General features: G+C 42.9%; 2 protein-coding genes across 3 annotated transcripts in view; one reads left to right on the top strand and one right to left on the bottom strand.

Moving 5' to 3' along the window:
* Nucleotides 1–6,677: 6,677 nt before the first annotated feature.
* On the bottom strand, nucleotides 6,678–12,195 carry LOC311486359 (protein FAM72A). The gene is made up of 4 exons (XM_084542171.1): nucleotides 10,690–12,195; nucleotides 10,358–10,435; nucleotides 9,722–9,846; nucleotides 6,678–9,611 (listed from the first exon to the last, which is right to left on the bottom strand). The coding sequence occupies exons 1-4, from the start codon at nucleotides 10,839–10,841 to the stop codon at nucleotides 9,517–9,519; spliced, it is 450 nt and encodes a 149-aa protein (XP_084398297.1). The 5' UTR covers nucleotides 10,842–12,195; the 3' UTR covers nucleotides 6,678–9,516.
* A 204-nt stretch (nucleotides 12,196–12,399) lies between these two features.
* srgap2 (SLIT-ROBO Rho GTPase activating protein 2) overlaps nucleotides 12,400–13,693 on the top strand; it is a 60,315-nt gene continuing 59,021 nt past the window's right edge. For both annotated transcript variants that reach the window (XM_084543557.1, XM_084543556.1), the window contains exon 1: nucleotides 12,400–12,931. In XM_084543557.1, coding sequence (XP_084399683.1) covers nucleotides 12,865–12,931 — 67 coding nt within the window. In that variant the 5' untranslated portion in view covers nucleotides 12,400–12,864. The remainder of the gene's footprint in view (nucleotides 12,932–13,693) is intronic.

Raw genomic sequence — 13,693 nt, 5'->3', positions numbered from 1 at the left:
AGTTGTTGAAAACCTGCCCTGCTGCGAATGCCACCTGCAGTTGTCTTTCCCCCAGACTACGCACGGAAAAGCAATTGTTTTTATTATCCTATAATTATAAAAATGAGTCTTCTCAAGCTTAGGGGCTCATTAGTTCCTAAAGGATTTGTTGTTTTTCGTGGATAAGTGATCACGTTACATATAAAATTGATTTAGTTAAATTATTTAAGAACTCATGCAGCCCCGGCCTACCAGCCTCACGGAAGTTTCCTGTCTTGATTAAAGGGATTATTCCTAAAGTGAATAAATTCAGCCATTTATTACCGTTTGCCCTCCTCACCCGTTGGAAAAAAAGAAAAAAAAGAAAAGATTTTTGTGATGAATTCTTGAGGTGTCATTAATATGCATAATCAAGCAAAGCTGGACATTAGTCTAGCCTTTTAGGTCTATTATCAGGAGATGACCATGACAGACTGCAGAGCTTTTATGAACCTCCCTTATATTCCTTATAAAATATTCTGCTCCCTCTGATGATCAAGGTGACCGCTAATTTGATGGCGATCCTCTTCATCTGTCTCAGCAAAGTACAATAATTACATTTATTCGCACGTTTGCTAAAATGCTAAATTATTTATTCAGGGCTTAAGATGGAAAATTCATTATTTTGTAATAATAATAACAATAATAAAGAAAAAAGAACAGATCACACTTATTATAAGAATTAAAATTAAAATTGTAGTCATCAGTTATACTGAGTTTTGTCCCTCTCGGTCTAGAATTAAACTACTGCTGTTGGCGAAGCAGCAAATATAAATTTCAAATGTTTTCAGAGCAAATTAGACGTCTGTTATTCTGATATGTTTCTTTGACACTTAGGGGTCTTCTCTCCACCTCCACTGTCTGATGGAGGTCTCCATTAATGGTACCACTGCACCATCTAGTGTCACGAATCTAGCCTCTGAACTCCAGAGAATGTTTAAGACTTTGACGCGTGTTAGAGCAGCAAGGCAAGATAGAAAAACATTTATAAGTTAGATAAAAAGAAGTAGAAATACGAGTAGACAAAAATATATATATGAAATAGAGAAGAAAATATTTATGTGAAAAACTGGGAGATAGAAGTGGTGAAGGTTGAATAAAAAAAAAAAACTATGGGTATCATGAATGACAGGAGTACTGCACAAAACAGAATAAGAGCTACTGCATTCCTGAGATACAGACAGATACACCGATCAGCCACAACATTATGACCACTGACAGGAGAAGTAAATAACATTGACCATCTTTGTGACCATTCAGCATTCTGCTGGGAAACTGTTGGACCTGGCATTCATTCATGTGGATGTTACTTAGACATGTAGCACCCACCTAGACCAGACCAGACACCCCCACCCCATAGCAATGACACTCCTTGATGGCAGCAGCCATCCCCAGCAGGATGCAGCCTGACACAGACACACACTTTAGGAACAACTAAAAAAAATAAAACGTGAAGAACAGCACAAGGTGTTGACCTGGCCTCCAAATTCACTAGATCCCAAACTGATCAAGTATCTGTGGGACGTTTGTAATAAATGTGCAAGAGTTCTGTTATGATTTTTCACTGTTTTTACATCACCATTTAATACCCATTGTATATATTCTAACTACACCAACATACACCTCAGTGGTCAGTAGTTGTAGTGCAATAAAAATCCTTTTGGTAGCTCACGTCACTGAAACCAAAATTGCTGTTGACAGACTGTAGGTGCCACACTTTCTGACAAAAGAAGCCACCAAAGCTCCCAACAGTCTCATACAGGGGTTGCGAGGAGTTGTTCGGGATGTTTGATAGTTTGGCCAACATCCTCCGCTCACCCTGCTGCTCCACTCAGTCCAGAAAACAGCTCAGGACAGAGCTGACCCTCCTACCAGCTTGTCCAGTCCGTTTCTGTTTTTATTTGGCGAGCATTTTGGTCTGCGAACCTGAGAGGAACGATCCACGATTCAAATATGAGCTAAGAGTTCATTGGTCTTTTCACAGAGGGACTCATGGCAAATGAGAACTAAACTTTTAATTATGATCAATTGAAAACCATACCAACTCATTCATACAGTCTTGTAATTCTGGTGGTATCTCCATTCTTTCCTCAGTGGATATTGGGTATATATAGTCAGTGATGTTTTCTTTGAATGCCTAACATCTTCTAAGTACCCTTTCCTTTCTTTTTTCTTTTTCAAATATTCTCTTTATAATATTTTTGGGGATTGGATCCCATTTTAATGCTTTTCAGAACTCTTTAGCCAGGTAACCCAACCACTATGAATATTTAGTTCCTTTCTTTTACAATATATAATAGAAAAATTAAAGTTGACTTAAGAGACGCCACATTTTTTCTGGATATGTTATATGAATTTATTATTTTATGTAAATTAATATATTAGATTTGTGTATTTCCAATAACGGAAAAGTCCTTCCTCCGACCTTGGACGTCCCGAGCAGACGACCAAGATGTTTAGGAATTACATAATTATGACAACCAGAGTTTCCGGCATAATCACTGCGTCGTGAATTACAAGAAAATCAGAGGCTGGCGTGAATAATAAAAACAATAATTCCTACAGTTTAATCAGAATCAGAGCAGAATATAGTATCTTTTTTTGTTAAATATTATAATAAAAGTTGCAGAATCCACAAAAGCTAAATGTGCGGTGTTTAAATCTGCGTTTACAGACTTGTACCTTCATTTATCTCTGAAACATTCAAACAAATACATTAAAGAGCAATCATTTAAAATACAATAACAGATAACACAGAGCAAATGTAATGTAAATGGGGCCAGGTTATTGTCAAAGCACATGAACATACACAGATCAACCATAACATTATGAACACCTGCCGAGCGTGTAGACAAAAACAGCCCGGACCTGTTGAGACACCAGACTCCACCAGACCTCTGAAGGTGTGCTGTGGTATCTGGCACCGGGATATTAGCAGCAGATGCGTTAAGTCCTACACGTTTTGAGGTTAGGGCCTACATAGATCAGACCTGTTTGTCCAGAACCACCCACGGATACTTGATTGGATTGAGATCTGGGGAGTTAGGAGGCGAGGTCGACACCTTGAACCTCCTTGTTGTGCTCCTCAAACCTTTCCTGAACCCTTTTTGTCTATGCTGCTGAAAGAGGTCATCAGGGAATACTGTTTCCATAAAATGGTGTGCAGCAATGCTTGGGTAGGTGGCACGTGTCAAATGATCATCCACACGAGTGGCAGGACCAAATATCTTCAAGCAGAACAAAAGCATCACACTGCTTCCGCCAGCTTGACTGTTTCCATTGCTCTGTGGTTAAGTTCAGACGTCGACATGTAGTAGGTCGGCATGGGCACCCTGACTGAGACAAGGCTAAAAAAAAAAACGTGAGGCACTCTGTGTTCTGACAACTTTCTATCAGAACCAACATTAACATTTTCAACCATTTGTTGGATAAGACCACACTGGCCCTGATGCCGGTTCGCTCCTTTTCCTTCCTTGGACCACTTTTGTTAGGTACACTGACCACTGCGGACTGGAAACACGCAACAAGAGCTGCCGTTTTGGAGATGTTCTGAGTGTTCACTTGCTGCCTAATATAAGGCCTAGGATCACTTAGGTCTTTTGGAGTGCAGGGAACACTACAGAGGACTTTCTATGACCCTGTGGTCGCATCAGCCATCTACTGCTGAGTGGTCTGCTGGAGCAGCAGCAGAAGAGACTAAACCGACTGGTCGAGAAGGCCGGCTCTGTTCTGGGCTGCCCTCTTGAGCCTGTGGAGGTGGCGGGTGATCGGAGGATGAAAGCAAAGCTGTCATCGCTGATGGATAACCAGTCCCATCCCCTCCATGGATCAGTGTGAAGGAGCGTTACTGCAGGTCCTTGCTTCCTGCTGCTGTGAGGCTGTACAACCAAACCTGCTCTCAGTAGATTGCAAATGTATAACTACTGTTTATTTAAATTATTTTTGTATTTATTTTTCTTGTCCATTGTCCTTAACCATATAACGATATTACTATATGGCAAATTTCCCCACTGTGGGATAAATTAAAGGATCTCTTATCTTAACCAGAAAATCAGCTTTATTCACTTCACCTCTCACTGGTCATGATGTTATGGCTGATCGCCTGATTTATGGCCAAATTATTATTATTTTTTTTAACACTTTGCGTGCATGTTATTGACAAAAGCTTCAGTTCATTTGTCGGTGATGGATTATTTCTCAGTGTGTGTCATTGCAGCTCAGGTCCAACAGAGTGAGCCAGAGTACAAATGTTTGAGATCTTCCACCGAAGCATGAGGTTCACTACTGAACGCTGCAGGAGCTTGTAATCTGCTGGTTTGCATGATTGCAGTTAGACCAGTTCTTAGAGTAGCTGTATCTTTCATACCATAAAAGTCTAGTGGTCTTGATTCCAGCCTCGATTCAGCTTCAGTCTGAGGAGAAGTCTAGTCGGTCATTATTGAGTTTACTGTTAAATAGGAGGCCTTCTGATATTAGTGACTTTAGAAAAAAGCCTTTCGAATTGTATTTAAATAATGATTAATCTTGGGTGTTTGTGGATTGAGCAATGTGTTGAATTTATACCCGAGGCTCTGAATATTTGAGCAGTAGAGGCTGTCGTGTCGCAGCAGGAAAACCAGACGAATGAAAGGAATCCTTACAAGGACAGGATACCGGATCTATCTCTTTGTCTCTTGGAGCACAATTCTTTTAAATTCATTGCAGTTATTACGGGAAATTGAGCTAAAAAAAACATCTAGTGACAAACAGTTAACGGCAAAATAACACAAATCACTGAGAGCAAGAATCGGTTTGTTGAATTTGCATACCAGTAGTTCCCGTATTTGTGCTGCTCCCGACCCTGGATTAGCACAGGATGCATCACAGGATACATGTGTCCTATGACGCATTCAGTATAACAACCATCCAGCATTCAGAACAGGTTGTGCGCATTTTAATGTGCAGTGTGAAAGACACAAATTAATCATCGTCGACGTGGTACAGGGTGTATTTAACCGCACTAAACGAAGCAAATAAACTGCGTTTTCTTTGTTTGTGCGATAGATGTGTTAGTCTTGCATCTGCCTGTGAACCTATGATCAGATCTCTGCCTGAACTGCTGTCACTGAAGCAGGCACGTAACATCGGATTAATTTATCCATTATTATTTGTCTGGAGAAGCCAACGCATGCATTCTTTTACCAAGCAACGCCCTTCGACACGTTCATTCTGCATCTGGAAAGCGCACGCACAGACACACACACCTAGAAGCTGCTCCGAACAACTTGTCTTATCCCGTTTATCTACGGGTACTTAGCACCTATGTGTCAGTGTTTTCTCCTCTGCACAGCAAACGGTTCCAGGAGCGTAGTCACGTTGAACAGGAACAGCACACGTTGACAGAGTGGTACCTACGTTCTCATGTTTGCACCTCAATGGTGACGTTTGCGGAGAAGTTACAGAATTTAAAAGCAAAAAAATAAAAAATAAAAATCAGGCTGGTAGTTTTTGCAAAATGATAAAATTAAAAAGCAAAAAGCTGCTTTGGTTTTCATGTGATTTCTAATTTGCGCACTCGCTCCAAAGCATGCGAAAACAGGACAAGCTGCAAGGATTAAGAATTCTTGTTTTGCACTACCCTAAGTGCCCTGTACGTGTCCCAACAGAGTCGAATCTGCAAAAACAAATTCCAAAAGTTCAGTCAAATCATTCCACAAACAGGACGGGTTTCCCTAGTGCACGTGTGCAGGTGTACGAGCACAGGGCGGCGGGCTGAAAGGAGCACAGAGCAGATGAGTATGGATCAGAGCTCTCTAAAAAAGCTCTCTAAAAAAAAAAATGTCGCTCCATCTTAAGTAATGTAAAGCGCTGGAGAGATTTACGCAGTTCAAATGTACCAAAACAAAACCCAACCAGCCTACAATGAGGAACCAAATGTGCTTTGCTCAGGACGATACACTGCCTTGATTGTAAACTTTAGTGTGCATACGCTAGCAGGTGTATCGTTTCACAGCATATCAGCAGTTTCAGGTGCACACAATCCGATCACACCGGTTATGTGGAAGGGATTTCACGTTTTCTTCACGCTATACTTGTTTGTGTGACACTGCAACTCACACATGGCACATACTGCATGTCTTCGCATCTTGGAACATCAATTTCTGTAGTTATTCTTCATTTCTACCCCCATAACAGAAGGTGACGTACGCCCTCCAGAATTGCGAGGCCCTCAGAGATAAACTCGAGATTAGCGTCTATAAATAAAACTGCATTTGATGAATCCGTCCGTCGTCAATCTTGGCGTTCATATCAGCGGTGCAAATTGGAGAGAGACTCCAGGGTCATGTTTTGATGACGCTGGATGTGGGGGGAAAGAAAGACAAACAGGCGAGCCCAACGCACGACTTCATGACAGAAACATTTGGAGCATTTCGCGTCGACATTTCTTTCCTCTCACTCGCACAACAGGGGCTTCTCGCGCACCGCAGTGTGGCGAGGAGTAATTAAAACAAGATGGAGGCGTGCTAAAATGATTTGCGAGACTCTTTGCCAAAACATTCTGCAGATGCAGACCGAGGTCACGAAATGTCAGTTTTTTTCCATATTAACTTTTTCTATTTTAAGGATCCAAGCTCGGAGGAGGAGGAGGGGGGAGAATGATGTTTCAAGATATTTTGGAAAAAAAAAAAAAAGTTTATTAATTTAACAAGCATACAAAACAACAAATCTTTTTATTTTTTTCTCCAAACTACCAATGCAGTTTCAGTGCAATTCCAAAATATACATTTTCAGCAGGGCATGTTAATCCAAGTTATTCACGTCAGAAACAGCCGTTTAAATAAATCTTCTGATTATCGTTTGACAATTGTCCTAGCCAGAGGAAGCTCACGAGTGATACCTTCTTGAGGTAAAACTGTACACGTCCCATCTTTAAATGTACAAAAAAAACAAAAAACAAAGCACTACTCGATGAAATATTAAATACATGAACAAAAACATAAGTACTACATCACAATTGACCAAAGAATCTGTAAACAGAGTTTGTAAACGAAGAGAAGAACGTGGTTATAGATATTTGGTTTGTGGATTCAATAAATACGTACTTGCCGTTGCGCTGTATCCGATCCACACTGAGGGTATTTGGTGCGGAAATGGAACAGACTGTCAGTTATAACTTTAAACCTGGACTAGGTTTTCTTCCTCTGTGTTTTTCCACAACTAAAGGCTATAGTGGAGATAAACGCTGAGGCCCGATACCGTTATATATATATATATATATATGTATATATATAAAAAAACAAAATACTTTCTTTATCCTTCTCCTTCAGGTAAGAAGTGTAACATTCAATGTTTTGCTTCTTCAACAGTATTCGCCTACAATACAGGCAAATCTCATTCATTCACAGAAAGTTTTTAAGACAGGATCATGGTATTATTAGCAGGGCACAGCAGTGAAACGATAATAAGAGCTCGAAGAAGCCAAAATAAAAGGGACCGCTTTGAGTTAAAGGGATGGTTCGGTTGCGGTGTGGCTGTATGAGGTGCTTATCCACAGTCAGCGTTCTGCCTACAGTAGACGGCGGTTGGCAGGCCCCTGCGTGTACTTGCTTTGCTGTCAGGCGGCCTCTGTTCAGAAGGGAAACTGAAGTCGGTATACTAATCCGTTTTTACGCCAAAGACGCCGGACTCCACTGACAAAAACTGTCATTTTACGTTGCAGAAGATGGGAGTCGCTGGCCTACTGCCACCTCGACCGGCGACGTCGGTGTGTTAACATGTTCGTTTGGATCCAAATTAGAGTCTCACAGACGGGCCTCGTTTCAGGTAGCTATGTTAATTTCTCTGCCGGCCTCAGTCACAGCAGTCCACTTCTTGGCTTCCGTACCGTTTCCGTCATGACAACCACCAAATACTGACGGGGTGATACATCGACTACAGATAAGTACCTCATACAACCAGACTTCAGAAAGGCTGAACTATCCCCTTGAGTCCCTTGTGACTGGATTATTTTTATTAAACAGAAGGCCTGGTCAGAAGATGGGGGCCAGCTAACATACAGCATCGACCGGACGCCTGCAGCTTCACTGTGGTTCACTGTCAGCAAACACGATAACCGTTTGGCTACAAGAGCTATGTAGTCAGATGTCTAAAGCTCATCTTAACAGATTATAAATATATAAAAAAAAAAATTGAAATGCTCTTCTATAAACTAGCCCCAAATTATATTTTTAAAGCGGAATCCTGTCTACAGGTTAAATACTGATCAGGACCCTTTCCTGCTCTTCAGGTGCTACAGGTACGCTGCTACATAAATGCGAACAGTGGCGTGACGAAAACGGAGCACTGGCACCGACATCCATGTAGAGCTCATGGTTGTTTTGTTTTTCTTTCTTCATAATTTCGCTTAATGGACCACGCTGAAAAGTGTGTCACGAATTGATTCTAGCTTATCGACGCGGGAGCTTTTTACTTGATTTGAGCTCTGGACTCAACTGGAAATTGAGTACGAACGGACACTCTACTCACAGATTAGTATGTTAGTACGGGATGCTGCGGCAGCCATGTTCATCTGGGCGCGCCACACGTACTGCTGCTGTCAGAAGTGTGGCAAACACCGTGTTAGCACGTCAAAAACCTATCACTGATATACCGTCAGATCGTAGGGTAACCGAAATAAAATACACCCTTTAAAAAGAACTTATAGATATATATTATATATATATATATATTATTCAATATTTGTGCTATTTCTCCAATATGAGGGATTCAAAAAGCACTCAGTCAGCACTCAGTCAGCACGCAGCCACACAGTGAAAATATAAGACTTGACAGTTAATGAGTTTTTCTTATTACCGCATATTCAATGTACAGATTATAACTGCCATTAAAGTAAGATACAGGTGTCAACCGTGTGAAAAAGCACAGCATTCACTGCTAAGTTCCAGCGACTTATCATACCACCCTCTCAACTTCCCATGAGGCTGATCAAATATGAGCTCGGAAAAAGCAGCGAGACGAAAGAGCCTCGCTGTCGGTCGGCTATTTTCAGTTTACCCCCGCTACGTGTTTTGTAATAGCTCACGCAAATGTACAAAATAGAGGAAAAGAGTGGAAAAGAATGCGTGTCTGTGCTTTTAACAGTGGATAGTGAAAAGGGGGAGGCATGGTCACGGGTTAAAAGGTAATTCAGCTCTCAAGCACGAGGACCAAAGAGATCCCCCTGTGCCGTTCTCCGTGGGTTCAAATTTACGAGACCGAGGTGTTCGCGGCCACACCCCTGCCAGTGACGTCACACCAGGTGCTGCAGGGAAAAACACCTGCTGGGACGTACGCTGCGGTCTTATGTTTCAGCCCACACAGAGCGGCACAGGAGAACTTGCAAGCCCGGTGAGATTCAGCGCTCAATTACCCTTTAAGCCTCCTCTTTTCTGTCTCAACCCAGCATGGTTTGTACACTCTTTAAGCTCCACCTCTCGAATGTTGACGCTCCAGGTCTTTCCACATTGTCCGTCTCCCTCTCTACCTAATACACTCCTCCTCTGACGGGCTTTCCGATTCTTCATTTTCGCTGTCGTCCAGCTCGGGGAGGTCTCCCCACAGGAGCAGATTCAGACCTGCACGCACATTTTAAAGGGGGGTTTATGACAGCTTTAGTGCGCATACTTAAAAATAAATTAATTAATGGAATTGCACAGAATTCCATCAACGGGGACCTTCAACCGACCTGTCGAGTCCAGTCTGTTGAGAGTAGATACGGCGTCGCTATTGAACATCCAGAAATGGCCGTTGTTACAGGACAGCAGGCAGGGTTTACAGGGGGCGACAACGTGATAGCCCACAACATTGCCGCTGGGAGGGGGAGGGGGAGGGAGGGAGAGAGAGGGGGGATAAAGAAGAAACGTGAGTCAGCGCTTTACTATGGGCGCTCCTGAAAAGTGCTAGCTCAACTAGTGGGAGTCCATTATCTGGCAGATGTTTGTTTTTGCCCTGTGTACAACAACAACAAAAGCCTGGGAACACAAAAGAGGCTCCATTTAGCTTCAGTGTAGCTCCAAGCTGTAAGTTAGAATCAGAAATAAATGCAAATGACGGGAAATCATCCCAAACACATCTATAAAGACATCTGCAGTCATTTAACACTTTTTACAGCATTCTTTAAAGCTCAACAAACCACCTGATGCATCATTAAGAATTAGCCCCTGCACTTGTGCAGCTGTACACTATAAAAAAAACACGTACGTGTGTTAACAATAACTTGTTTTTCGCGCCAACTGTGGCCGTTATTCTTACTATTAACACCCAACATCAGCACATGGCGTTCCTAAACAAACTCTGCAAGGTATAGTAGAGCTTTACAAACCATTTGAGACATGCGATGTCCCTCAGTTTGCATTTACAGCTTTCAGTTGAGTAGCAGCTGGCCACAAAGTCAACAGTTCTTTGGGGGGGAGGGTGCGTGCAAAGAGAAACAAACAGAGTTATTATGACAGGATACAACCAACACTCACTTCACATTGTTATGCTTCAAACTTGTGTTGATCATAGCTTTGGTGAAAATTAACTATTTACTGCCCTGTGAGAGACTCATTAGATTACATCTGGCTGTAGTTTTTGTCAAATTACCCCATACCCTGATAACAACAACAGACATAAACAAAGGCTAGCCGCACTGCTAACAGAATTAGCACTTACCTATTGGGAGGTATATCGGTCGAAAAAAGCTCCACCTCGGTGTCCGCGAGGAGCACAGCCTTCATGCCTCTCGTGCAGAGCAGGCTCTCGCAAAATATGCAGTTCACCTGGGTCACACACTTGTTTTTAAAATTGGCGTTGGATGTAGACATTGTGCTAAAATGGACGAGCCCTCTCGCTCTTTCTGCCTCCACGAAGCGAATGCAGCCGAAAACAAGAAGCGGATGCCGACGGGGCTCACCGTGCGTTCAGATCGACTGAATAATAAATCGATTTAAATTAACTTTGCAGGCGATAACGCTAACGTCCTTGCGCGAACGTTGGCCCGTTTCCTAGCAATAAAACGGAAGGCAGCTAACGTTAGCTCGTCGTGTAAACACACGGAAGAAATTTGTATCTCCGCGATGCGAGCTCTATATGAAAAATGCTGTTCGCGCACTTACTGATAAACACCCGCTATCGATTAATAACAAGCCCGTTTTACACAGCTGGCCCCGCATCCATTCAGAGATGTAGTTAACAGCTAAGTAAATAGCTGTCAGCTTTGTTTACAACTTCCTGGTATTTAACGGCACTTCCTGAAACTATCTTTAAAAGACCCTGCGCTTGTCTCCGATTGGTTACGTCCCGTAGTGACCGACGCCATTGGTCGGCTTCGTTACAGCAACTGAATTTGATTGGGCAGAAACGCGACCCGGTAACGCCCTCGTCCAGAGAGCCTCAAAGCCGATTGGCGGAGTCGAATGTCAATCAAATTCAGTTGCACGAATCGCGGTGTGGGAAGTATTTTTCTCGTCCTATGAAAGTCAGGCGGGGGCGTCGGTGAAAAAAACTAAAACTAAAATAAAAATTGACGCTTTTAGAGGGGGATGCATTTTTAAATATGAATTAAAAGACAAGCATTTCTCTTTAAAGGTGTATTATTTTCTTAAAACGGCACAAGGTCGACACATTTCAGTAAATATCACGAGGGAATGTGTATAAGATAATATAATCATTAAATTTATCTCACAGTGGGGGAATTTGCAGTGTTGCAGCAACATATTATATTAAGAACAGTGCACACAAGACAATGAAAAGTAAACATTAAATAAATACAAACAAAATAGCAACATAGGGGTTTAGTATTTGAGGCTAATGCTAGACTTCCTGTGGTCTCTTAGGCTAACGTTGGCTAGCTACGTTAAGTAAATTCATATTTTTTGCAGCTACTTAGATCACTCATAAAAACACATATAATAGACTTTATTTTTTTCTGATATTGGTCTCTAATGTTAGCATATGAAGCGGCCTAACTGAACCACTTTTGCTCACTTTACGCACATCTCAACCAGCGTGTCAAACTTTTTTTTTTTTTAACAATGCCTCTTAATTTGTTTTAAAAGTAAACCACTTCGTATGTCGGACTTTTAAAACCCGAACTCACCTGCAAGACACTCACCTCTTTCGGTGTTTGTTGTGAGCTTGCTTGCGGCAGCAGTTGCGTGGTTTGTAGATGAAGACCATCCATGTGCGCATCCATGCTTGTCCTGCGCAGTGGGGCTGATCCACAGGCAGCCAGCCCCTCCATCTCCACCACTCGGTTTCCTCTCTCTCTCTCTCTCTCGCTCGCTCTCTCTCTCTCTCTCTCTCTCTCTCTCTCTCTCTCTCTCTCTGTCTCTCTTCCTCTCTTCAGGAGGGGGAAGAAGGGAGCAGTTCAGTGTAGACAGGCGGCAGCAGCGAGACCGATCGGGATAAATAAGAGGAAGGGGGGAGAAAAAAAAACTTTTTTGGACGCGCTGACTAACAAGCCATTGGTCTTTGCTTTGTAAGAAGGGAATGTATCTACTTTCACTTGAAGTTGTCTGCAGCATAACCGGTTTTGAGGAGGCGGTGAGGCGCGGCGGCGGATAGGAGCACTGAGCAGCAGCAGCAGCAGCAGCAGAAGCGGCGGCAGCGGCAGCAGCGCCAAACTCACAATGCGCCCCGAGTAGGCAGCAGAGGCAGGGAGACAATACAGAGCCACGGCCACGCTGAAGGAGCTGCAACCTCTCTCATCTGCGCTCTCTTGATTTTCCTCGCTCCGGATTGGCATTCCTTCCGTCTGAGACCCGCTTATTGATTAATTGACAGGAAAGAAAAAAAAAAAAACTGACTTGGCTACGAGGACAAGTGGTTTGATCTCCAAACTCAGCCATGACGTCTCCAGCGAAATTCCGAAAGGACAAGGAGATCGTGGCCGAATATGAAACTCAAGTTAAAGGTAAAACTTTCTTTTGATTAAAAAAAAAAGGCATTTCAGGCTTTTACATGCAACACAAGCTGTGGTGATATAGTGTTAAATCTGTGCTTCCTTACTATGTGGCGTGTTTTCCTAGACTTGGCTGATCGCATGGCTTTTTTTTTCCTCCCTCACCTCTCCTCTCCTCTCCTCTAACAGGCGTAAAGGGAAACCTTGCCTTTTTTTTTTTTTTTAATTCCACGGATCATTCATGAAGGCCAACTGTTATTGCGCGGACGTGGCCGATCGCTAACACAACGAATAACCGCGAATAGAGCGTAATGATCGGCGCGTCTTCAAGCGTGCGATCGCTCGCCTTTAAGGCAGCGCGCAGATGTCCAACAAAGACAGGAGGAGGGGGGGAAAAAAGCTGAGAAATCAGCCGTGTTGTCCAGATGTGGCTTCAGCACGGTCTCCAAAAAAAAAAGAAAAGGAAAAAAAAAGAAAAGCGTATGTGGAGTGGAGGTGATGTGCTGTATGCTGGGTCGATTACCCACAGCAGGGCTGAGGGTTCGACATTGAATAGGGCGTTTTCTTTCCCCCCTCTTGCCTCCTGCGTGTCTGCGCTGCTGCTGCTGTTGGTGCTGGTGGTGGTGGTGCTGGTGGAGGTTTGCGCTGCCGTTCGTTTGGATGTTTGAACGCAGATTGCAACGAAATGGATCAATTTGCGCCAAGGCTTGTTCATTGATCACAGGGAGACACCTCTTGCTGATGATCAAGGGCACAGGAGGGCAGATTGTAGCT

This window comes from Chelon labrosus, assembly GCF_963514085.1.
Source record: "Chelon labrosus genome assembly, chromosome: 4".
Taxonomy (NCBI): domain Eukaryota; kingdom Metazoa; phylum Chordata; class Actinopteri; order Mugiliformes; family Mugilidae; genus Chelon; species Chelon labrosus.
The sequence above is the reverse complement of the archived record's forward strand: the minus strand, read 5'-3'. Positions and strand labels throughout refer to the sequence as shown.

What these genes read in the sequence shown, in the direction of transcription:
- LOC311486359 (XM_084542171.1), bottom strand. Translation starts at nt 10,841, where the DNA reads ATGTCTACATCCAACGCCAATTTTAAAAACAAGTGTGTGACCCAGGTG. An exon ending in ACCGATATACCTCCCAATAG is followed by an intron (nt 10,436 to 10,689) that starts GTAAGTGCTAAT and finishes TCCCCCCCAAAG; the next exon opens with AACTGTTGACTTTGTGGCCA. An exon ending in GACATCGCATGTCTCAAATG is followed by an intron (nt 9,847 to 10,357) that starts GTTTGTAAAGCT and finishes TCCCCCTCCCAG; the next exon opens with CGGCAATGTTGTGGGCTATC.